Source organism: Anopheles gambiae, chromosome 2 (genome assembly GCF_943734735.2).
Source record: "Anopheles gambiae chromosome 2, idAnoGambNW_F1_1, whole genome shotgun sequence".
Lineage (NCBI taxonomy): Eukaryota > Metazoa > Arthropoda > Insecta > Diptera > Culicidae > Anopheles > Anopheles gambiae.
The window spans coordinates 2,617,321-2,642,505 of record NC_064601.1 but is presented as its reverse complement, the minus strand read 5'-3'; the positions used below and the strand labels follow the sequence as shown (position 1 = coordinate 2,642,505).

Sequence of the window (25,185 nt, the reverse complement as noted above, 5' to 3'; positions counted from 1 at the left end):
TTTCGTTCTGTTTTCCTTTTTTTGTCAAAAGAATTATTCGAAAAGTATTTAAAAGAGTAAAAGAAGATGGTTCTTTCAATTCGTTCCTTCAAACACGTGTGTGCCAGCATGCTAATAGTGATTTTGACCACATGACCATCGAATTTTATTAGCTCTAGGTATATACGTATGTCGATACTTGGGTGAATATGCTTAAACACTACCAACGATACATGTGTTTTGTTGCCGAGTGCGGTGTCATCCACCGAATCTGTGTTTTCTGATAAGTTCGCACACCAATAGGCGCATTCTGAGCTAGCAGTTCCTTCCTGCCCCCGCTGCACATACCAATTCTTGGATAAAGGGGATTGAGAATAGCTACACCTTCAAGTGGCGGCGCGGCGCACACGCTACCTGGGGTTCACGAGATTGTAAATCCCAAACATTGTTGGTTTGAAAAGGAAACAAAATTCACACAGAAATGTTTTCAAAGCCCGTACTTATATTGTGTATGAAATGTTATGAACATAAGACGTAATTCTTGCTTACCTAAAATTTAATTTGTTAAAACAACGTTACTTCGCACACGCTTCTCATTTCGATTGTGTTTCATCATCACATGAAAGAAGAAAGGGAACGATCGATCTCGATCTAAAATATACAACACACTGTCTGTTCGAATTTCACTAGTTACCAACCCCCGCGCTCTGCTAACTCTGCCTCAACAGATCATCGGTCTGTTTTCATTGCGGTGGGATTTCATACAACTGTGTGCCTCCCCGCCTCAACATTACTTGCGCGCTTAGCTTAAGCCAACTTAAAACAGCTCTCCAATGGAACTAAATTCAATCTGAACACACACGACGCTCGTGCAGGTCCAGAATCCGCGGCTATGTGATTTCTTCATTCTCTCTCTCTCGCTCTCTCTCGTATGCAGCAAATATATAGGTTGGTTTACCTTAATCGCTCTATTGATAGTGTACTGTTAGTTGATTTATGCTTATCTCGCTTCTCTTATGTGTGTGGCTGTGTGTTCCCCCAGTGTGTATCATTTCTTATAGCATTTGTCTTACTACTTGCTTATTTATCGTCTATGCATATATATATTTATATGTATTTGGCTGCAAAAGGAAATCCTATCTCTCTCTCTCTTTCTCTCTCGACACGTTCTCAATCGAATTCCAAGAGCTGTGTGTTTGGGTGGTCGTAATGGTAAATACGCCCAATTGCAGCTTTTCGCATTGAAATATAAACAAAACCTTCGAACGTCTCTAACCAGACGCATTGAAACGATACCATGCCTCAGCCTATCTCCATCAATAGTGTCTGGTTGTGTTATTTTGCCCTTTATTCGATTCTACCAATAAGGATTATTCCATTATCATTTAAGATTTGTTGTGAGCTTTTTATATGTATGTATACGGGGGTAGAGTAGTGAAAAGGGGGAGATTATTTACATCGGGCGGTATAGCCGCCCCCGATCCGGTTTGCACGCACCCTTCTAATTGCCAGGACGACGACCGTACGGCAACCGTTTCTTCGTGCAAGCACAACGATCATCATATATTTAGCTACCACACGGAGGAATAGAGGTTTAGATATTGTTTGCAATGGCCACCCACCCGCGGTGCTGCTTCGTATTGAACTTGATTTCTTATCATCAGCGCACAGGAGCATATGAAAACACCTTGCACAATGTGCATGACGAATTACTTCTCTCGCAGCGAACCAATCAAAAAAGCTCCACAAAACGGAAACACGCGCACACTTCTTGCCACGATGATCTAGAGCACCATGGATTTACGACAGATGGAAACTCATGCTTCCCTCGCTGGCGGCCATCTTCAGCTTTTGGCGCATCACATCGCGATTCGAATAGTCCGGCAGCTTCAGATAGTTGACGCACGTCATCACCGATGGCAGATACTCGTCCGGGTTCTGGTTGCCGTCCATCTTCTTGCGCACGATCGTGAGCGGTGGCGTGAGCGCCTTGAAGCCGCCGGTTGGCAGCCGTGGGCTGCCGGTGACGAACTGCAGGAACAGCCGCTGCTCGTCCCGATTGTACGTAGCGAGAATGTCGTAGAAGAACTGAATCGCCGGCGAGTCCTGGTTGAAGCCGTGGTCCGTTCGGCAGCTTTCCGCCAGCATTCGGACGTCCCAGCGCTGCTGGTTGGTTCCACCGATGCCGGATCCGCAGAACACGTTCTCCAGCTCCTCCGGGTAGAACATTTGCAGACGGCTCATCGGGAAGACGGTATCAAATCCTGAAGGAGAAAACAAGATAAATGAGGCGAAACGTCGACACATACACATCAGACCCGCGTCTTTCGGGCAGATACGTACCTTCGCGTAGTGCTTCAAACTGACGAGATACTCCTTCGGCAAGGAACCAGTGCGTTACGAGCGAAATGTACTGATGCAGATTGTTGATCGTCACCGCCATATCACGTCCACCGCGGCGCAGTTCGATGTTCGGGTGACCCGGTAAGACAAAGTCCAGTCCTAGGTCTGCAATGGGACATCCGTCCAAATCCAGTGCTTCGATCTGCAAATATACAATGAATAGTTCGTTTGTGTTAGTTACGCCATCTGATGGAGAGAGCTGCGGGAGATCCTCCCGAGCGCCAATTCACCTTTTCAGTCTTTTCCATGGCATTGAGGGTCGGATCAGCCTGGATCTGGTCTCGCTGCTTCACGATCTCGTTCAGCCGGAGCAATGTGCCCTGCACTTCTGGCGCAATCTGACCCAAATCGGACAGCCCAAGTGAGCTCTCTTCGCTCAGCATCCAGCGGTAGAACGGAATGGAGAAGGGCAAATCAAGCTACGGAAAAAGAGAATGAAAAAAGGAGAATGAAATAAGCAACCTAAAAGTCCCATGAGAATGAAACAGAATGCGAAGCAGGTGCACCTACCATCCTACTGTCCATTACAGCTTTAGCCATAAATTTGCCCAAAAACTTGAACTTGTGCTTCAGGCGCGAAATCTGCGACGTCTTCGCCGTCTTGCTCAGTGGAATCGGGAACAGTCCTCGCGGTGCATTCACGTACGACACGGCACCGGCGCCGATGACGGCCGGGCTGCCCGTACCGTCCGTTGCGCCCACTCCGCCCGCCAGTGGCGTTATCATCAAGCCTTCCACGTCGGCGAACGACGACGGCGGCAGAGCCGGCGGTGGCGTCGAGTTGTTCTCCAGCTCCGCCTGCTGCGGATTCAGCTGCAGCAGATGGTCCGACTGCTCGATCAGCATGTTGAGCGAATTGTCGTTGCTGATGATGAAGCTGCTGTTGTCGTCGCTGACGCCGCTGACACTGTTGTTGGCGGCCTCGTCGCTGCCGCGGTTCGATCCGAGCGAGGAGCGGGTGGTGGTCGTCATGCTGACGAGCGCCATCGTCGTTGCCGTCGTGGTCGTGTCCAAGCTGGCGTCCTCGAGCGCCCCGCCGCCCATCGATGACTTGACGATGTTGTCCGCGATCGAGGTCGATTGTTGATTATTGTTTTTGTAGCTATCACTATCGTTCCATAAGCCTAAATCACAGCGTTGCAGTTCCGTCGAGACCAGTGCGTAGAACTCGAGCGTTGGCCCCAGCCCTGTGCCGACCTCGTTCTCATACTGAATTTCCAACAGTGCCTTCGAGTGGCCAAAGTCCTACAGAGAGGAAAACACGGCGTACACGGTGAACAACACGCGTCTAAAGAAGGCGCGCTCGCTGGCTTTGCTGCCTTGCCACTTACCTGGATGATCGATTCTGCCTGCTTCAGTATGTCCTCTCGGGATATGGCCCGTTTTCGACGGTCGAGACGCGGCGTTACGCGCTCGCTCGTGTCAGCCGAATTGAGATCAGGTGTCGTATCAAGCAGACGCTGCAGCGCTCTGTCTCGATCGAACGAAACGGCGTAAAACAGAAGATGGCGCGTTTCGAAGGGGAAAAGGAACGGACACGCTACTGCAATCTGCTGCAGCCATTGCGGCAAGTTGCCGGTCATGATCACTAGCGGATCCTGCAGCTGCCGACTAGCCTTGGCCGCAATCTACGCGATAAAAGGAAGACAATTAAAATAGGAAATTAGCGTGTCTCTTCCGTCGCTCGCCTTTGCGCATTCATCGTCGTTTGCCCTACACCTACCTTTGAGTGAATAAACTCCGCTTGCGGAACAATCGGCAGGTGCGGCACAGAGAAGTACAGCGTTGTCCAGTGCCGATTGAGCGCGTTGATGATGCGCAGCATGCAGAGTGCGTCTAGCGACGCATCCTGGACGGTGACCACGTCCGGCAGCTTCGACGTAAGGAACGGTCCGAGCGGAGACACCACTGCCGGCACCTGTCCGTCGATCCAGAACTCGGGCTTTCTGCGCATCAGCTTGGATTGGGAGGAATTTTTGCTATTCTTTCGCGACGATCCCGACGCACCCTTGCTGGAACCGTTCGATTCTTCCTCCACGGGACGGTAGTAGATTGTGTGCTGTTGTACCCAAATGCTTGCACTTCCTGTAAATCGACATGACCGCATTAGATCACAACCGTTCTTTGGCTGTTGCGGCACAATGTTTAGTAAACTTACCAATCGGTGTTTCCGTATCCGTGTCCGTCTCGGACTGATCATTCACCAGCGGCGAGTACTGCCGAATCGCCTGGTACACCGTCATATTGTACGGCAGCACATGCTCGCCGATCAAAAACTGTAGCTTGTGTTTGAGTCCACCCATCGAAATCATGGCCGCCGCATCGATGTTATCGATGTCTTCCTCCGAGTCCTCCTCCGAGTCCACGCGGATGCCGCCGTACCCGCGCACGACTAAATATCTCTCGATGGCCTGCACCAACGCGAGCGGATCGATTTTCACAGTACCGCCTTTCCATTGGCGCAAATTTGTACATTCTGGATGGCGTTGAAGATTGCACTGCAAGAAAAAAGGGCAAAAAGCACGACGTCAATCAACCATTTCCTCTTATATTCTCCCCTCCCCGCGCTTCCTTACCTTCAGTTGATGTGTGTTGAAGAATTTAAGAGCACTTGTGTTGGATCGTCCTCCGACGCCGGCCGGGAAATCGTGCACCTTCACCGGGAACTGTTCCAGCTGCGTGACGCAACCGTTCAGCTTCGCCACCAGAGCGCTAAACGCGGCCCCGTCCATGCCGGCGGGTGTGCCGGCGCCCACGTGCGAGTAGCTGGCATCGAGCGGCAGTCCGGCGAACACGTGCAAAAACATGCGCAAGCGGGTCGCCCGTTCGACCAGCGGGTTCTCATCGTTCGCCATGTAGTTCAGCATCGCCCGGATCAGCCCCGAATGGTTCACCTCGAACGGCGATATGTCGCTCTCCATCAGGATGTCGCGCAGCTCCTGCAGCGCACTCAGGCATTCCTCCCCGCGGCCGTCCAGCTTGCGGATTGCCTCCGTCAGCCGGATCAGGATGGTGCAGGCCGGGTGTTGCTGAAGCACACCGCCGCCCAAACCGCCGGCAGCACCGTCGGCCGACCCGCTAGCCGTGTCCGCGGAGTATCGGCCTACGAACTGGATCGCCTGGTCGCGGATCCACTGGCGGGCCTTCTCGCGATTACCGGCCGCGATCAGGTTCGAGTTCGAGTGGCTCTTGTTCAACGAGCTTCCGCCGCTGCCGTCCTTGCCATAGCCCGAGCCGGACGACGCAGCATTGTGCGACGTGGACGCTGTCGAGGACGAGGACGATTGCCGGCCCCAGCGGGCAGGATTTAGAGACGCAAGGAACGAGGTCGTCTTGGAAGTGCCCGTAAACCGCGACCGGGAAGAACCCGATCCGGACGCGGGTGTGTGTCGTCCGGAGGACGATGAGCTTGCTCCCATCGTGGTCGCCTTGTTGATGAACTCCTGCATCACGGAGGACACTCCACCGGACGAAGAACCACTCGCACCGGCCGCACCGGCGGCTCCAGCACCGGCAGACGAGGACGACCCAGCCGCCCCACCGGACGACGCGTGCGCATCATCGTGACGGGATTTGGATTTGGAGCTGCCCTGCGATTTCCGTTTCGGTGGTACCTTGCGCTTCAGAATGTCGGACATCTTGAGCTGGCCCGGATTGCTGCTGCCACTGCTGCCGCTCTCGTGCGCCCCGTGATGGGCCGTGCCAGTCGCCGTGGTGCCACTGTTCGAAGTAGCCACCATGCCCCCGCCCTGCGCTACACCGTGCATTACCGCATTGCTGTTGCCAACGACCGCGGGGGGCGGTACGTTGGGCGTTCCTACCAGGGTGGTGCCCGCCAGCAGTGCCACGTTCGTTTGCTGGTCCGTCACGGCAACGTTGTAGCCGCCGAAGGCGTCGGAAAAGTGATGCGGCGGCTGGTAGATATGCGTCACCGTTGCTCCCGTCGGTTGCTGCGCATGGTGGCCCTGATGGTGCGGTAGGGCATGCGGCTGTGGATGGGCGTGCGGATGCGCCTGATGATGGTTCATCGGGTTCATGGCGGCGGCGGCAGCCGAATTGTAGATGGCATTCAGCAGAATGTTTCCATTGCTCGTCGTGGTGACCGTGGCCGTTACGATCGAAGTGCCCGGAGCGGCCTGCACCATCGGCTGCACGCTGGTCCCACTGTTGCTGGGGTCTAGGTGGTGATGCAAGTTGGCCACCGGCATATGCTGCCCGGCGGTCGACACATGCCCACCCACCGAGTGCGGGATCAGATTCATCAGATGATGGTGGTGGTGATGGACCGGCGCCGCTTGCTGCTGTCGCATCGAGGACGACTTGTTGAGGTTTATCGCAGTGCCAGCGGCGGCGACGGCAGTTGATGTCGTGTAGCTGTTGCCGCCACTACTCATCGCCATTGTGCCCGCGGACGACGAAGGCTGCTGCTGCTGATGCTGCTGCTGCTGTTGATGATGATGGTGGGAAAGGTGTTGATGGTGCTGATGCGTTCCCATCTTACTGCTCGCCATCATCATCGCCGACGACAGGTTCTTCACGTGCGATCCGCCGGCGTTGCCACCGATCGCTATTGCCACCTGGCCACCCCCCGCTGCCTTCGAGCTCGAGGCAATGGCACTGCTGTCGAAATCGAACGTTTGCCCGCTGCCGCTCGGATGCAGCGTGGCCGAGGCGGGCGCACTCTGCGTTCCGCCGGTCGATTTGGGCGACGGCGCCGCACAGATCGGTATCGATGGATCCGTCAGCTGCTTGAACTGATGCATGACGCCCTCGCGCCGGAAGTGCATGCCGAACACCTCGGGCAGCTTGTGCATTAGAATGTCCGCCATCTGCACCGCCCCGACGACGATGCGCATATCGTTCGACGCCATCATGCCGGCGATGTGCGATGAGACGAGCTGGTTTTTCAGCACGTCCCGCAGCAAATCACCGTTCGCGAAGTACACCATCCTGAGCAGCGCTCGCAAACACTTGTACCGCACCGACGGGCCGGCCGAGGAGCTGTACACTTCGTACAGCACGGAGAACAGATTGCGAATGAACTGGGCTGCCAGTCCGCGCTCCTCCTTCAGGCAAGCGATTCTTGCGTCACGCTGCGCATTCGGCGGTCGTGTGGCAAGATTCAGCGAACCGGTGCCGACGGTCGAGGTGGTCGCTTCCGCACTGCTTCCTCCTGCAGCGGGACTGTCGGCGTTACTTCCCGAGGGTGGGCTCACGATGACGGCCGCTTCTGCTGCCGCGGCAGCCGCTGCTCCCTGCTGGGCGAGCAGCTGGTGGTTTATCTTTCGCTGTACCGAGCGCGTCGTGCCGGTGTCCTCGTTGATTTGCTGCATCGAGTGGAAATCGATCGTGTAGGTGCGCCCCAGCGTGCTGAGGCTGATCTCATCGTCCGAGTTCAGGTGGGCCGCCTCAATCATGCGCGAGTCGATGGACGAATACGGGCGCCAGACGCCGCGATCGTCGCGCCACTGCCACTGCACCGCATCCTGGACCGTCGGCTGCGGTCGCTCGAGCAGCGCATCCACGGCGAATATGCCATCCGTCGGCAGGCGTGGCATCAGCTCCCCGATCAGGCAGGTGATCTCGTACAGCTCGGACGGGCTGCGCGGCACCAGCTCCACGTCGGTCGTCACCGGCTCCGCCGAGCCGGTCAGCAAGTACAGCAGCGTCGAGGCGATATCGTTCTTCAGCAGCGTGATGGCCAAATCCGGACAGTTGGCACACATGACGCTCAGCATGCGCACTACGTTCGTGAAGGTGCCACTGTTCAGCACCGAGGGCGTCACGATCAGCAGCTGCTGACAGTTTTTCAGCAGCTCCATGCTGGCGATCTCCTGCAGCACCGCTTGATCGTGCTGGAAGCTATCCACCAGCCGGTAAAACGCCGTACAAATGCTTTCCACGCTCTTCTTGTCCTGCTGGGCCAGCAGCCGCGCGAGCAGCGCCAGCGATTCCTTCACAAAGTGAAACTCTTCCGCGTGCAGGTTGAGGCAGCAGTTGGCGGTGATGGCCAGGGCCGCGCGCTGCGCGTTGATCGAGAAAAAGTCCAAAAAGGTGAGACACGACGAGACGCCGTTCGCCTGCAGGATGTTTTTGTTGTGCCGGCGGGACAGGATTTCCAGCGCGGTTAGGCTCTGCTCCGCCACGTCCATGCACTGGATGACCTGCAGCTTTTCGAGAAAGGCGGGAATCGCGTCGACCACCGTGCCGGACGAGCGGGGCAGCGCCTCGAGCATGTACGCCAGCGCACGGCACGCGTTGTTCATGATGTCGAAGTTGTGCTCCATGCGCAGCAGCGTGATCAGCGCCGGCACGACCTGCTTGGTGGGGAACCCGGCCAGCGTGTCCTCGTTGCCCATCACCAGCATTTGGCACATCTCGATGGCGGCCTGCAGCTGCTGGCTCTCGTCCGGGCACTGCAGGCCCTGCAGCAGCTGCTGCGCCTTCGACGAGCTGCTGTTCGTTCCCATCGTGCGGTGCAGCAGATGGTGCATCCGCGGCCCGAGCGCTCCGAACAGGTGCGGCGGCAGGCCGCGCGCCTCCAGCAGTGCCTGCAGTCTGCCCACCTCGCTGTCGTCGCTTTCGGAGTCGGGGTGCGGTGGCACACCGGAGCTACCGCCGGCCGCACCCGACCCGGACGAGGTCGATGCGGTAGTGCCGGCCGCGGTCGTTCCACCCGAATGCAGCATGTTCACGTCCACCATGCCCGACGACGACGAGCCGGACGGGTGCGATGGCACTCCGGACGAGGAGCCCGACGAGGATCCTCCTCCCCCCAGGGCGGCCTTCGTTAGCTTGATCAACGGATGGGTCGATTGCTGCTGCTGCTGCTGGTGGTGGTGTGAGCCTGCTCCATCGTTACCGCTGCTGTTGTTGTTGTTGTTATTGTTGTTGTTACGAGAACCATCGTTGGCCATCGCATTCGAGGTAGAGGGGCCGCCACCACCACCACCCCCACTTCCGCTACCACCCGCGGCGCCCGTGCCGTCAAAGCTGGTCGCCAAAAGGATCGCACCCTTGGACGACGATGACGAGCTGCCCCCCTTGGACGAGGAGGAAGTGCCGGCGATCACCGTCGTGCCCGCGCTGCTCAGATGGGCGGCACCACCGGTTGCTGCGACGCCGCCGCCACCACCACCACCGCGGTGATGATGATGATGGCTACCGGACCGCGATGATGATGACGCGGAGTGCGATTGTGGCTGGTGGTAGGGATTGTTGGTTGGATTGGAGCTAACGCAAGACCCCGTGGTTGCGGATGAGTGGGAACTCTTGCCCCGAGAACTGCGTCTTAGTAAACCTCCAACACCTCCACCGCTACGCCCGTGCTGCTGCTGCTGCTGCTGTTGCTGCGGCTGTTGTATCGCCGTGCCACCGCTCGGCGCCGCTACTTCGTACTGCTGCTGCTGCTGCGTCAGGTGCAGACCACTTGGCTCGCCCACAGCAAACTGTTGTTGCTGATGGAGCAGTTGGGGTGGATGGGCCGCCGCCGGCAGATGCTGCTGCTGCTGGTAGTGATGAAAGTGTTGCTGTTGCTGGGCAGAATAATGGGGTATCTGCTGGGAATGTAGCGTGTAGTGTTGCTGCGCCAACTGCTGCTGACCTTGATGATGATGATGCACTACCAAATGCTGCTGCTGCTGCTGCTGCTGTTGATGGTGGTAATGCTGCAGACCGACCGTGTTCAGGTGGTGATTGTGGTGGTGCTGCTGCTGCTGCTGCTGCTGCTCTCTACTTCCGCTACTACGTGCCGCTAGTCTTGCACCCAGATTTGGGTGCTGCTGCTGATGGGGCTGGTGGTGGTGGGTATGTTGATTATTGTGATCCCCCCCCACTTTCTGGCGCTTTTTGGGCACTTGCGCACCACCGGAACAAGCAGAAGCAGAATACGACGACGCGGTCGGGGCTGCGCTCGAGGATACCTGCGCGCCGGTCACAAGTCCTTGCTCGTTAACGGTCGCAGTAAGCGTTATGTGCTGCTGCTGCTGCTGATGGTGGTGTGAGCGCAAGTTACGAATGGTGACTACCTCTACCGCCGATTGCTCTACTGCAGCAGAGTTGGAGGATGATGGACGCGTAGCGATGGCTGAGGTTGTTTCCTGCTGCCACTTGCGGTCACCTTTGGAGCGTCGCTGGCCCGCTTTGATTGTTGTCGCCTTCGACGCCGGTTTGGTGTCTTCCGCGAGTAAACCCTTCCGGTCGGCTATCTTACGCAAAAGCTTCGCTGACGACGAGCTTCCGCCGGATTTTCTGTGCTTGGTTTTGCTGATTGCACGCGACGAAGAGGCTAGCGATGGCGTACTGCAAGCGCTGCTATCGTCTCCGTTTGCCCGATGATTGCTTGCGCCAATGACGGATCCACGCTTCGCTTTGGAGTGCTGCTGCGCTTCTACTGCGGCGGCGGACGACACAGGCGTTGCGCTGTTGTGATCGGTCGCTGTTGACGCCGACGAGCTGCTACGATCTACGGCTGCTGAATTACGCTCGGATGATGCTGTGGAATTGCTGCCAGTAGCTGCCTTTGTACTCTCATGAGGGTTGGGCCCGGAGCCTCCTCCCTTCGCAGCCGACGACGACTGTGCTGCTGTTTTGGTGGACGATTTGTTGCGATTGTTTCGAACGTCGACAAGCTTCGGCGGTGGTGTCACAGCTGCTTGAAGCTGCAAATGATGCTGCTGCTGTTGGTGCTGTGGTTGCTGCTGGTGTTTGAGATCAAACCCGTGCTCGGCTGTACTACTGACACCGGCCGCAGTGCCGCTGCCGCTGGATCCGGTGAACACGAGCTCTTTGGAGGTGGTGCGCGACCGCGTACGGTAGGCAACCGGGGCAGCGGTAGCAGCTGCTGCCTTACAATTCAACGACTGCCGTTTCGCGACTGGATGATGTTCGGCCGATGGGCTACCCTGCGCTACCTCCGCACTACTACTGCTCCCGGTCAGTGGTAAGCTGTGCTTTCGCTTTGCACTGCGCGACAGACTGGGCTTGCTGTTGTCGGCCGAATCCGAGCGTTCCTGCTTTACGGCAGGTTCTGCCTGCTGATGGGCACCAGCCCCACCGGGCAACTCCCGGGCAGAGGATAAGCTACTTCGGTTTGCGTCCCCCTTGGAGGATTTGCCCGCTCTGGACCGACGGTTTTCGCTGTGGTGTGCTGCTTGGCCGCTACCGCTACTGCTGACAGTGACGTCCTTGCGCTGATGAGGGTGCTGCTGCTGCTGCTGTGGCTGTTCCTTGGACTGCTGCTGTTGCTTCGCTTGTGGCTGCTGGTGCTGCTGCTGTAGATGATGATGCCCCTCCGTCACTGCAGAGAGCACTTGCTTACCAACGGATTCGGCCATAGACGACGCTTACAAGGCTCCCTGTGTCCATTAAACATACCCGGCTGCGTGGTGCGATTGTTGTAAGCGCGTTAGCTGCGGGGCAAATCACTTCTGCTCGACGACAAAACTCGTTCGCTTCTCCTTAACACGCACACACAACCTACACAATCCAACCACACGCTAAGCGACCGAGTCCGCAGACGTACACGGTTGCACGGTTCTCTGGCTCTGATCGATTTTTAGTCCATAAGCTAAAACTCCCTCTATTAATCCGCACCACACCTTCCGGAGCTCACTCCAGCGCAACAAAAACACCTCCCGATCCGATTGTGCGTGTGTGTCCGAGCGGTTGCACTTGTTCACTGAGCCACTGGGAGAGCAATCTAACCGTGTTCCGAATGGGCTACAGCTCTTGCTCTACGATTTGCCCGGCACAAAGCGCTGTCTTTCACCAGGCAACTGTTCCAGGGGAAATTAGATCTGAAATAAAAACAATTCAAGTACTCGATTAGGGTCCAGGCTCGTACTCGCTAATGGTCCGACAGACGGGACACTATGATGATGGCAACTAATTGAAAACAACATTAGGCAATGTTTCCCTTTCGGATAACAAACATGGCGCACAGCATAGCTGTGAGCGCGCCCCACGCAAAAGCGTCCCGAAGCTAAAAGCTTCCTTTTTTTTACACAAGTAGCAACAGGACTCACAACACCTCCACTGGTATATGCCCATACCTTCCGAGGTGACACTTTCCACAATCCCAAGAACACGGACGGAGAGTGAGAGATAGAGAGAGAGAGAGAGCAATGAACTAAGATTTTGACCGTGGAATGAGCGAAAATATCTGCTGAAAAACGCCTGTCGAACGCCTTCTAATGACAATATTCACCACCGTGCGTCGGACGAGATTGTAATACGATTTTCGATTCCCTTCGCACTATTCGTCTCTCTTTCTCTCTCGCTCTCTCTCTCGTGTTATGATGCAGATAGCCGCGCTCGCTGTGCGACTTCAACCTCCTAATACAAAGCCTACTACTACCACACAACCGTCGATGGTGCGTCTGGTTGTTTTCCTGTCGCGACTTGTGTTGCTCCGTCTGTACCCGGTCTGCTCTGTCGTTCACGCACTCTGCCTCTGCTGCTATACCGTGTAAAAGAGTGCGAAAGGAAGCAGAACAGAGAAAAAGAGGAAACGCACTGAGAGAACGCACAGCTCGAAACGCGAACGAACCGAGCTCGCTGTCGAGTGGGTATTCAGAGTCGTGGTTTGATGGGTTCCGTCCCATGTCTGCTGCTCGCTCCGGCAACAAAGCACCCTATTTTGTCATGCTAAAGGGTAGAGCAGCAGCAGCAGAAGGAGAAAGATATATGCCGAATGTAAATAAAGGTTATTGTCCATTTCAATAACGCATCAAAAGCAACAGGAATGGAATAAATAAAAAAAACACACACATTCACACACACAGCCCAGAGCCACGACGATGTTGTTGCGATTGTGTGTCGTTGTCGCCGGCAGCATAGCATAGCCTCCCTCGCACATGGCTGGCACCACGGCTCATCGTTCAAACATCTGAACAGCGAGCCTCGAAAGAGATGGCGAGAGAAAGAGAGAGAGAGAGCGACAGAACAGGGTCAGAAGAAGTCGAACCCTCTAAAAAACCATACACGGACGGATGGACAAACCAACCGAAACGCGCAACCACACAGACACACACATACACACACACACACACACATCACAGGTTACTACACCTCACCACAAGAAGGCCCAGCAACATAAAAAAGCACCTTCACTTAGAATGAATTTGTGCGAGTCAACGGCAGCGCACGGAAACGGCACCAAGCGAACCCGAGCGAAGGAAACACATTAATTCATTGGTCGAGAGTTCAGTCAAGTTCGGTTCAGAATCGGTTGCTGTTTGCCTGTTGCCAGCAGCATGGTCCTCTCTCTCTCTCTCTCTCTTTCTCGTGTAGCGAGACTACACTCTATGTTTGCAGCCACACGACGACGCATGAAGCATAAGGTGAGCCTCCCCGGCGGCCAGACAAAAGACTGAAGAAAGGAAAATCACGAAAACGAAACCTTAATCATCATCTCCTTGCGCCCGCGGTTCGAAAAACGCACGCTGCTGCTGCTCTGGGTGGAAAACCGGAATCACGGCCTATGTGCGTCTCGGGGCAAACAGGCACAGGCAGAAAGCGTACCGTATTTATGTTTGTTGACCCGTCCATCGTGTGAGTGTACTGACTGGCTGGCTGGGCCCCGCCAACGTGCTCTACGCTCCAAAACAACTATCCGCGTGTGGGGGGTGTGTGCTATGTTCAAATAGTACTACACCACCAGATACACAGAAAGAGGACGATGATGGCGGGGTGGCTTTGTGATAGTTTGTGCCAATCGACGTCCGCCTTAAACTCGTTGGATTCGGGTTTTAATAGTAATTTAAGCCAATTTCTGGAATCTATGTTTTCAAGTCACTTAAATCCCTTACTAATTCTATACACACATGCGATGTGTAACTGTATACAACCAACCTAATTTACTCCCTACTCCAACCAACCACTCACTACTCCATGGCACACCATGACAACCATGAAACACACGAACATCACGAGTCAGCGCTCTTAATGCTACAAAATTTATGTTTCCAAACATAAGCTACCGCTTGTCTCGCTCTTTCGCACCAGGTAGGGGGACCTGAAACGGCTGTAAAGCCGATCCCTTCAATTCTGCATTTTTTTCTTTTTACTTCTGTTACAGAATGACCCATCATCAACAACACACTTGTGCAAACCCGACCGAACCTGCCACAGGAAAAGCTTTGGCTCAGCAGCAACTTGGTTGCTTTGGCAATCCGGGATTTATCAAGGGGTACTACCGGCAGCAGCAGCAGCAGCACCACCACCACCATGCGATGCAGCGATTTATCTTCCTTCTCATCCTTGCACCAGAGGACCAAATGATGACACGCGCATCCTGCACCGCATGCTTCGTGTTGACTGTCCGTTGCCGTTGTTTACCTTTTTCACATGATGCGCTTTTGCTCCATGTTGCGCGTTCGTAATTACTAGAAAGGTCCTTCGGTCTGTGTCGCCTCACGAACGGAATCTACACATCGGTTCAAAATCGATCCTTCTTGGTCTGTTCAAACCCGTCTGTGGCAATGATGGTGATGATGATGATGCATGGGAAAAAGTCTCGTCATTTGAGTGCTTTTTTCCTGTCTCGCACTGGAAACACAGATATGAGGGGCACGTATTCAAATAGCCATTACTGAGTTACTGATTATTGCTTTCCACAATCGAAAGTCACAGAAATAATCACCATAGCAACATCTAGGACGATAAGATTACAGAAGAAACACACACACACACTCTACCCGGGCCAGACCGCTTTTTCAAACCCGAATTCATGCCAACGCGAACAACGATAACGTGGTTAACCAAATGCCCCAAAAAAAAAAGGTTCTACCCACAACGTACGACGACGGCACTGCGCACTGGGAGACATGTTTCAACCCGCATAAAATGATGGGCTAATTGGGAAAGGGAAAGAAATAAAACATAAATGCGTATATGCGCGCGTACACCACACATATGCTGCTGCTGCTCTCGGTCCATCCAAGCAGGAGTTAGCTCTTGTTTCCGGGCCTACTTTTCCACCGAAAAAGGTTACTGACCTTTCCATGCTAGCCATACGGCGTAATGTGCACGGCCACGGTAGTGTCGCAGCATATCCCGTGTGTAATGATGATTCCCTCGGCAGGAAAGTAAATCCTGCGTCAGCGTGTTTATCCCTCTCGCGTGTGAGTGTGTATAGCCCCTGCACCACGATATAGTAGTATAGCCAGCCAGAAGGCGAAAAGGCGAAGGGGTCGCGTTTATAAAATCACACACACCCTGATTATTGCACATTGGTGGCATCGGCAATCCACCAGCACCACCATCGCCGCACTTGGCCGTTCTGCGTTGTTCGGTATAATACGCCGCGGATGACAGCACCGTCCTCCTATCGTCGTAATAGAAGCATGGCAATAAAAGCATGCTCTGCATGGCATGCTGTCTACCAGCTGCATGAGATTTACACAAGCGCATTCAAAGCAATCCGGGGATAAGGCACAATTGATACACTCTTTGAACTCGTTCTTCCCTTTGGCTTTGGCTGGACTGGCAGCAACCCCGAAGGGCGAAGAAAAACTCCATACATCTTTATCTACGGAAAGTGTCGATAGCACAGGAAGCACACCACCTACCTCCTTTCGACGTGGAATTGATTCCATCTGCGTCACAGCAACTGGTTTGCAATCGCAGATCGAAAAAGGAATGAAACGCTTGCAAAAGAATGAATCGAACAACAACTTCATCCAAACGAGAAGCCCCCAACATGTTCGCACATGTTTGCCCCCCAATGTTGCTCACAAAAGCTCACAGCATTTCCCTGTAAATCATCATAAAACAGCCCCTCTGAAGTCCAATCGATACAGATCGGTGCAACCAGAAGTTCGATTTTTTTAATCGTGTGTGTGTGTGTGAAAATAGCCACCAGGAAAAGCACACCCAGAGCAAACTTTTATCGAACACTACACACTACAACACGTCATGGGGTGCACAAATACGCCATACCACACACGGACGCACACGCACGAAACCAACGTTGCCAACATCACTGTGCTGCCTCTGCTAAATTACAACACCAATCGGGATGATTTGGTTCTAATATTTATATTTAAAAGCAGCAGTCGCATCATCTTTTAATACGTACGTACACACCCGACCGACAAGAAACGAAGACGACGATGACGACGACGATGATGATGACGGTCGGACAGAGCAATCTAGCTGAGCGACTCACAGCAAAAAATCGAATTGCGAGGTGAATTCTCTACAATGCTTGGCATTTGGTTAATTTCGTATTGTTTCTCTGATCATAAATTCATGAAACGAAAATGCTAGCGCAAGTGTTTTCGCAGCAGCACAGCTTTCCGTACTGGCTGACAGAAGGCGGAGCAGCGCTAGCGCTGCTGACAGTGCTGATATAGAAATTTTCAACAAAATGGCCTGCTACCTCTATCTATAGCCTCTTGGCTCGGCCGAGTTGTTCGAGCCGATTTGGTGGCGAACGTAACCTCTAATGTCGGCACACATTCCACGCACAAAACGCGTCTTAATCGCCCATCCTGGGGGGAAATTGTGAATAAACCAGCCCCAGCTTCTGGATCTTAATTTCTACGCTCCATTCTGAACGCTCCACACGACGACGACGACGATGATGACTTTGTCGACCAGCCATCTTTACACGACACGGGCACACCACATTTCGTGCAATTCCGCACCTTTCATTATGTAATTAGAACCGTTCCGGGGGTCGGAACAGCCCCGACACGGTGCCAACCTACTTACCATCATTTCGACGACACTTTGAACCACAATTTCACCGAAAGTACGACTATTTTCTGGTGATTTTCAGATGTTGAACAAAGGAAATGTCGCAACGATATGATCCCCTGGAAGAAAAACCACCTCTGTGCCTTTCCTTCTCTTTCGTGCTACTGACGTTAACGTTCGATTTCAAAACACACGCACACGGCACCAAGCGCAGCACCCGTGCTTCGACGTGTGAGCGTGTATTGGTGTGGGCAGTTGTAATTGTCAAACTGCTTGCCAGCCCAGCCTTCCCAAGTAACGTGTTTGTGCGACGTTCGTTTTGGGTCACGTTTGGGACAAGATGGTGCATGTTTCAACATCTCTTTTTATTGTAAATCATGAAATATTCTAAAAAGATTATGTAGGACTATCCGTATATCTATATTTAAAAATTATATTATTATTTAAGGCTATTTGTAATTATGTCAGGCTTACTTCAGTCAGTAAAAGTCAGTTTAGAAATATAATTAAGATATTGTAATGATTAGAATTAATTTGAATTAATTCAAATCAACCGATGAACTCAAACTGAGCACAGTCCGAAGGCAGAAGAATAAAGGCAGAAGAAATAAACCGACACAGAAGAAGACTGAAGATGTTGCCGGTACGACGATCCGTAAACGAATGACGTTTATTGTTCATTGCCGCGCGCACGATGATCATGACAGCGGTCATGATCAAGTTTGACACACGAAGCACAGTGGCCGCATCGTGGTCATATGTCTAAGATATTACAGCTCGGCTATCCTGACCTAGGATTGACCTCAATTCTATTCTAATTAAAGCAATACGATGCTGTCTAGTAATACATCATGTTATATGTTATTAGACCATTTCCTAAGTTTGTCTACCTCTAAAACTCCGTCATAAGGCATCTGCGTGATCTGAAATCCATCAACATCTCTAATTACATAACGGTCGTGGGGAAGTACTTTATGAACTATATAAGGGCCGCGGAACTTGCAGACGAGTTTCTTATTTGCATTAGTGGAATCTGTGTATTTGATAGCTACCAGATCTCCTTCAGAGAAACTAGGGGCTGGCTTGGTTCTATTGGCTACGTATTGTTCGTTTCGATATTGTGAATATTCAATGTTAGATAACGCTTCAGAACGAAGAAGGTTTAAGTCACGGTTTGTTGTAACATGCTTATCATTAAGGAATTCATGTAATTCGTCTAAGATCTGGCCTCGTTGCTCAATGCCGAAAAGAAGAATCGAAGGAAGAAAGCTTGTGGAACTATGGACAGTATTGTTGAGGGCATGTTCAGCGGATCTCAAATGCGAACTCCAATCAGAATGGTCAGAAGAATTGCATAATTTGCTTAAAATGGGGCGAAGTACACGATTAACACGTTCCACCTGCCCGTTCGCTTGAGGGGAACCGGTTGCATTAAGAACATGAGTGATATCATTAGAATCAACAAACTCTTTGAATGCGGTTGAAGTAAAGCATGTTGCACGGTCACTTATAATTCGCTTCGGTCTGCTATAATATGACATATATTGAGTGAGAGCTTCACATACTTCATTAGTATTAGTTGTAGCGGTAGCGTATAATTTTGTAAATTTGGTGAAGGCATCTATGACAACCAATATATATTTCTTGCGAGATGTAATGTTGGGTAGGGGTCCTAAATGATCAATATGCAACGTGTCGAATGGTACGGGTGTCTTTGGAATACTGTACATATTTCGGTTGTTAGTTCTTGGAGGTGCTGAATAGACGATGCATTTTAAACAATTTTTAATGAAGTTCTCAACTCTTGGTTTCATATGAGGGAACCAATAGTGTTGGCTAATGGTTTGGCAAGTTTTGCTGATGGCAAGATGACCAATCTTTTCGTGATTGTGTCGGATAATATTGTCTACCATTTCTCGTGGCACATATAATTGAAGATGATTTGTGGAAGACTGACGATATACCAAACCATCTTGGAGGATAAATCCTTGAACAGAACCAGCTTCAAGTTTTTGTCGTAGGGTATTTATTAAGGGGTCTTGGGATTGAGCAATCTGAAGTTGAAAATCAAGATCTAAGTCGCTGATTGCTCCAACGGCTTCAGTTCGGCTTAGAGCGTCTACATGAGCCATAGAAGTTCCAGATCGGTAATGAATTGTGTAATCATAGTTTTCTAAAAACAAAGACCATCTTGCTATTTTAGCCGATGCATTCCTGTTTTTTAAGGTTTCGACCAATGAATTGCAGTCAGTAAAGATTTTTAAAGGCAACCCATGTACGTATACATGGAATCTTTTAAGTGCATAGATAACGGAAAGCGTCTCTAGCTCGTAGCTATGCAACTTTGCCTCTTCTTTTGATGTTGTCTTCGAGAAATAAGCTACAGGATGAAGTTTATTATCTTCTTGTTTCTGTAATAATACAGCACCAAAGCCGAACGAGCTGGCATCGCAATGAAGCTCAGTCTCCTTTTTGGGATCAAAAATAGCAAGGATAGGGGATTGAGTAAGTTTCTCTCGCAATGTTTCAAATGCTTCACAACAGCTTGTATCAAAGTTAAATAATTCATCTTTTTGAAGTAAGTTAGTGAGTGGTTTAGCAATGCAAGAAAACGAAGGGACAAAGCGTCGAAAATAAGAGAAGAGTCCTAAACATCTTCTGAGTTGTTTAACATTAATAGGCATCGGATAATTTCTAATGGCTTGAATGTGCCGATCACTAGGTCGAATACCGAAAGCATTTGCTTTGTATCCTAGATAGTCAAGTTCTTGATGCGCAAATTTACACTTGTCAACGCGAAGCTCAAGGCCACATTGTTTGATTCTCTCTAGAACTGCCTGAAGGGTTTTTAAGTGAGACTGAAAGTCCAAGGAGGCTATTATAATGTCGTCCAAGTAGACGACCACTTTTTCATCATCGATAAATTCACGAAGAATGGAGTTAATAAATCTCTGGAACTCAGAGGGGGCATTCTTAAGACCGAAGGGCATTTTGGTGTACTCGTACTGACCATCAGGGGTGACGAAAGAAGTGTAGGGAATGGAAGATTCTTCCATCCTTATCTGGTGGAAGCCACTTTTGAGATCTAGTAAACTGAAAAACTTTTTGTTGCTAAGATGCTCTAAACATGTTTCAATCAACGGTAGTGGGTAATTATCCCTCACAGTAATTTTGTTTAACGGTCGATAGTCCACGCACATTCGAACCTCTCCATTCTTCTTTCGCACGAGTACCAGAGCCGAAGCATAAGGAGAATTGCTAGGTCTTATAACCTTTTCTTTAAGTAAGTTTGAAACGATTTCCTTCACTTGATTACGTTCCCCGTATGATAATCTCCGAGGTTTTGTGAAAATAGGAGTTTGATTAGTTAGATTAATTTTCATACAGTGATTTGATAGTTCATTATTTTTAGAAGTATTATTTATATAAGAATTTTCAAAAATAGACAAAATGGTTGAAGTCTCTTCGAGGGATAGAGAAGGGCCAGTATCAAGTTTAAATTCAGATTCAAATGTATCAATAGCACAGATTTCACTAAAGGCATTATCTAATATACCAGATTTGCTAACGTTCCTTTTTTGTTCCTCTATAGTTTTTGTAGGGATAATGCAAGTTCGTTTAAGCGGGATGTGATCTTTGAAATACATAAGATGAACATTAAGTGCTGGAAGTAGATCCTTCCCTATGATTATTGGCCATGCCATAGATGTATGTGGCAGTATAACAAACATGTGATGGAGAATCGTCTCCCTGAATTGAATTCGGCAGTGTATTTGGCCACGAGTATAAAGATGCGAATTTCCTAAACCTTTGTAGTTGGAAGGAACTGGATCAGATAGCAGGCATAAAGGTACGATCTTCTCATTAATAAAGCTTACTGGGCTACCTGTATCAAATAAGGAATATTCTTTGACTGTCATGATTATATTCCCTGACTTAAGAAAAGAAGCACTCACCTCGTGCAATTCATTTAATGGCAGTGTTTCTGCATTATCGATATCAACGCGATTGGCCGCATCCGGATAAGCAGCAGCGCTGGTTTCAGCATTCGGACAGCTTTTATAGTTGTGTCCCAGCTGGAAGCAACGGAAACAAGCTCCTGGTGGGCGGCGTTGGCGTGTACAAGCACTCTGATGATGACCAAACTGAGAGCAATTGAAACAACGGACAGTTGTTGGTGTTGTTCCCCGATTAGTTGTAACCCGTTTGCGATCACTGGGAAAGGGCGTCTCGGATGATTTAGCAACATATCGTGGTCGAATCGCCTCGAACTTGTTCAAAAGTGGCTTCAAATCCTCCACTTTTTCGACCAGAAAACGCATTCCAGCGGTGTGGGACGGACTGCCAAGCCCTTCGAAGATGATGTTAATTAATTCAGGCTCAGGAACGGATGCGCGACTGGCGATTCGCTGCATATCTAATACGTAACGCAGGGCTGTCTCATGGGGCGAGAGACGACGGTTACGCAGCTGTCGGTAGACGCCTTCGGTCGTGGGTGTCACATAAAAGTTTGCAACCAGCTCGTCTTTTAATTGTTGCAGTGTTGAAGCACGAGAGGCTTTAGCGACCATAGCAGCAGATCCTTTCAGTAAACGGTACACGTAGAAGAATTTATCAGAATCTTGGACGCGGCACAGAGAAAAGTGATGATCTAGCTCGTCAAGCCATTCAATGATGCACTTTGATGCATCGTCTCCAGTAAAAGGCTCAATAATTCCATCTAGCTTCAAATCGCTTGCCGAAAATTTTCCCGATTGATATTCAAGGGTTTGGACCCTTTGGCGAAGCTCTAAAAGTTCCAAGCGTCGTCGCATTTCGTTGAGTTCATTTTCGTTGTCGGCGTTAGCAGGAAGCGAAGAAGAATTCTCATTGTTAAGCGCGATGGGAGCACAAGCTACGGAAGCACTCAAAATGGTGGCAGAATCGGTATCGTTGTCGCCTTTCAAAATGGTGGATGCGCAATTTGCCGCGACGGTAGCTACGGAGGTGGTGGTGGTGGCGGCTATGGCGGTGCTCGACGGGGGGCATATCTCACCTCGTGAGGTTGTTGCGACTGCTTCCGCTGATGTTAGTTGTAGAACGTTTTCAGAAAACATATTCCGAATTTGTGGAATAGAAGCCGTAACGGGGACTTCTATGCCCTTACTTTCAAGAGCACACAACATCTCATCTTTTGTAGGCATCGCGATGGCGGATCGTGGCGTCACCTCGCACACACATACACACGCACACACTTTTCGCTATACTTTTTATCGTGAGGGTGCAAACAGCAAAACAGGTGTAGTCGATAGGACGTATCCCACTTCTGAGATGTAATGATTAGAATTAATTTGAATTAATTCAAATCAACCGATGAACTCAAACTGAGCACAGTCCGAAGGCAGAAGAATAAAGGCAGAAGAAATAAACCGACACAGAAGAAGACTGAAGATGTTGCCGGTACGACGATCCGTAAACGAATGACGTTTATTGTTCATTGCCGCGCGCACGATGATCATGACAGCGGTCATGATCAAGTTTGACACACGAAGCACAGTGGCCGCATCGTGGTCATATGTCTAAGATATTACAATATTGTCAATGAACCGTACATAAAAGTAACGTGAAAATACCACTACTTGGTAGTTTACTTGCACCAAAAGCGCACAGACCAAAATATAGAACCCTGTTTTAGTCCCTTCTCAAGTGCCACTAATCCACTATACGACCACTAAGCGGGTTCTAAACGGCATAAGCCCTAAAAGGAATCTAAAAAGACTGCGTTTAGCAGATGGTAACGGACTAATGCATTCTAAAAAAGCAACAAAAAAACGGTGGCCACATCTGTTAGTTGGATAGCTTTCACGCTTTGAGGGCTTTTTTTATGGAGCTTTCATTTTTTTCTATAAGCGAAAGGCCACGGGAGTGACAAAATGCTAACAATTTTTTTTGTATTTTGAGCTTTTGTCAAAATTTTGTGACCTAGAGCAGCCAGGAAAAAAAGTTGACTAAAGTTGACAAAATTTGACGTTCGTGAAAAAGCGTAAACAAACAGATATTTGGCGCAGTTGTGACCCATTGTTATGATAATAATGCTAAAATGCATGATTCTAATTGATTTATGTACCTAGTTAGTGCTTCTTAAACAAAATATCAATGATATTCAGATGTTGGAACTTTTTGTCGCTCTTGTGTATGTTTTTGGTGCGGCCACGAGAAAAGCTCTTTTTTGCAGTTGACAAGCAATTTTGACGAAGTTGAAAATTTTTTCAACATTTTTTCAGCTCCGTGGCCACGCGCTATATGGATATTTGATTTTCCAATCGTTAAAGTTTTATCCATGACGATTGGTATAGTCCACTTTGAAAGACTGAGTAATAAAGTTTTGAATTTAAAGTAGAATAGCGAGTTTGCCGTGTAGGAAGAACTTTTGATTTCAGATGCAGTATCACCAAACTATTTTTCATTCAAAAAATCTGAGTGATACGATACCCCAGATTCTTCATTAGATAATTGATGCATCTATAGTACATCGGACAATGATCGTGGTTATTAATTATTTTGTTTAATACATGCCACACTGAACACAGAATTAAGGATCGATAGTACCGCACATCAATAAATAAAGTAACTTTGATGATACACTTTCATGAGGGTTATATGTTAAGTTACAAACAGAACGTCACACGAAGCGAAAACTTTTGCGTAAACTGGTTTACGGCCCTTTCATCTTTTGACGGGAAGTTTACGGACTCCCAAATAAATCAATCGTAAACTTGTTGAGTTTATACGGACGTCACACGATGCGTAAACTTTGGCGTAAACTGGATTTCAGCCATACAACCCTATAATCTTTTGACAGGAAGTTAATACAAATCATGCGTAAAAATCTAGAGTCGTCGATTTGATCGTCGTGTCCCAATTCCAAAAATGTTACTTGGGGAACCAATCGCGCAGACCTTCTGTTGATTACCTTGAAAGATGGAGTTAATTCTTTACTTTTTTTTTCTTTGCATCGTTCAATGAATTGAAAAATTATGCTTAAATGTAGCTATAATGGATATGATCACTTGGAGCATTCCATGACGGCCATATTTCCAATTTAAAGCTCCATTTGCAACACAATAATGCGCACATCTCCCTATTGCCTCTCCCTGTGGGTACTACGCATGACATCTTGAACGGTACCAAGATAGGGAAGAATTATCAAAAACTCGCTATGGCGATGGTGTTTCTTTTTTAATCCATGTTTCACCCTAATCTGCAACTTACGGCACTTACATTGCTGAGACTGCTTGCGAAGCATATCGTCGTTTTCCATATTGTCATTTCCAGATTTAACTCCGTGGGGTCCATTTTTGGAAGGGCTAACACACCACACGCACACACACACTCACACACACTGCACTTGGAAAATCAATAATCACTGGATAGCAACACTACGCGTTGGCTGCGATAAAATCTTTCCACTTTTCCACACCACCGAACTGACGATGATTGCCACACATTATCGCGGATGCTGCTCGCCCCAAAAACAGAACGGCTAGATCACTCTGCCCAAATGTCTATTTCACCTTGAAAGCACTGGCTGTAGAGTTCTTTCCGTCCAATTGGGAGCGTTTGCTTCTCGCGCACACCACAGTTTCACTTTGTGCATCCACCACTGACAATGCAAAGTGGTGCTAGAGCTAGATTTGTTTTCAGTTTTTCGCTTCCACGCACACACAGCCACATACTCGCACACACACATACACACACGAACGCAAACTTCCGTACATGCGTGTGTGAAACAAAGAGAGCGTACTGGGAGGTGGCAGCACGTGTCGGGCGCATTTAGAAAAATCAATCACAATCTGACAGAACCTTCACGAGCACGATGCACGTGTGTGCACATTGTCTCATGCTATGCGTCGCAATAAAATTAATATTAAGGGACTAATAAACATCAAATACCTTTCAGATCGAAGATTATCCCTCTTCCATTGAAAAAGTTTCTATTCTACGCGCAGCTTTACCTAGAACTGTCAAAATAAGGCTCAGTATGGCGTAACGGTACGCAAAGCGTAACTGCGCCTACTCGGAACTAACGCACCCTTCATGGCTGTGTGCGTGCAGCGTCGT

The 25,185-nt window shown here is 50.0% G+C and overlaps 1 protein-coding gene across 2 annotated transcripts; it reads right to left on the bottom strand.

Annotated features, from left to right (window-relative positions):
- Positions 1-118: 118 nt before the first annotated feature.
- LOC1281881 (E3 ubiquitin-protein ligase TRIP12) lies at positions 119-25,127 on the bottom strand. 2 transcript variants are annotated; one of them, XM_061651891.1, is made up of 9 exons: positions 24,346-25,127; positions 4,959-12,179; positions 4,541-4,880; positions 4,106-4,467; positions 3,714-4,010; positions 2,893-3,627; positions 2,613-2,801; positions 2,323-2,524; positions 119-2,243 (listed from the first exon to the last, which is right to left on the bottom strand). In XM_061651891.1, the coding sequence occupies exons 2-9, from the start codon at positions 11,715-11,717 to the stop codon at positions 1,780-1,782; spliced, it is 9,348 nt and encodes a 3,115-aa protein (XP_061507875.1). In that variant the 5' UTR covers positions 11,718-12,179; positions 24,346-25,127; the 3' UTR covers positions 119-1,779. The 2 variants fall into 2 exon arrangements, with proteins under 2 accessions (XP_061507875.1, XP_061507874.1); XM_061651890.1 differs by lacking the exon at positions 24,346-25,127 and adding an exon at positions 17,101-17,343.
- Positions 25,128-25,185: the final 58 nt, after the last annotated feature.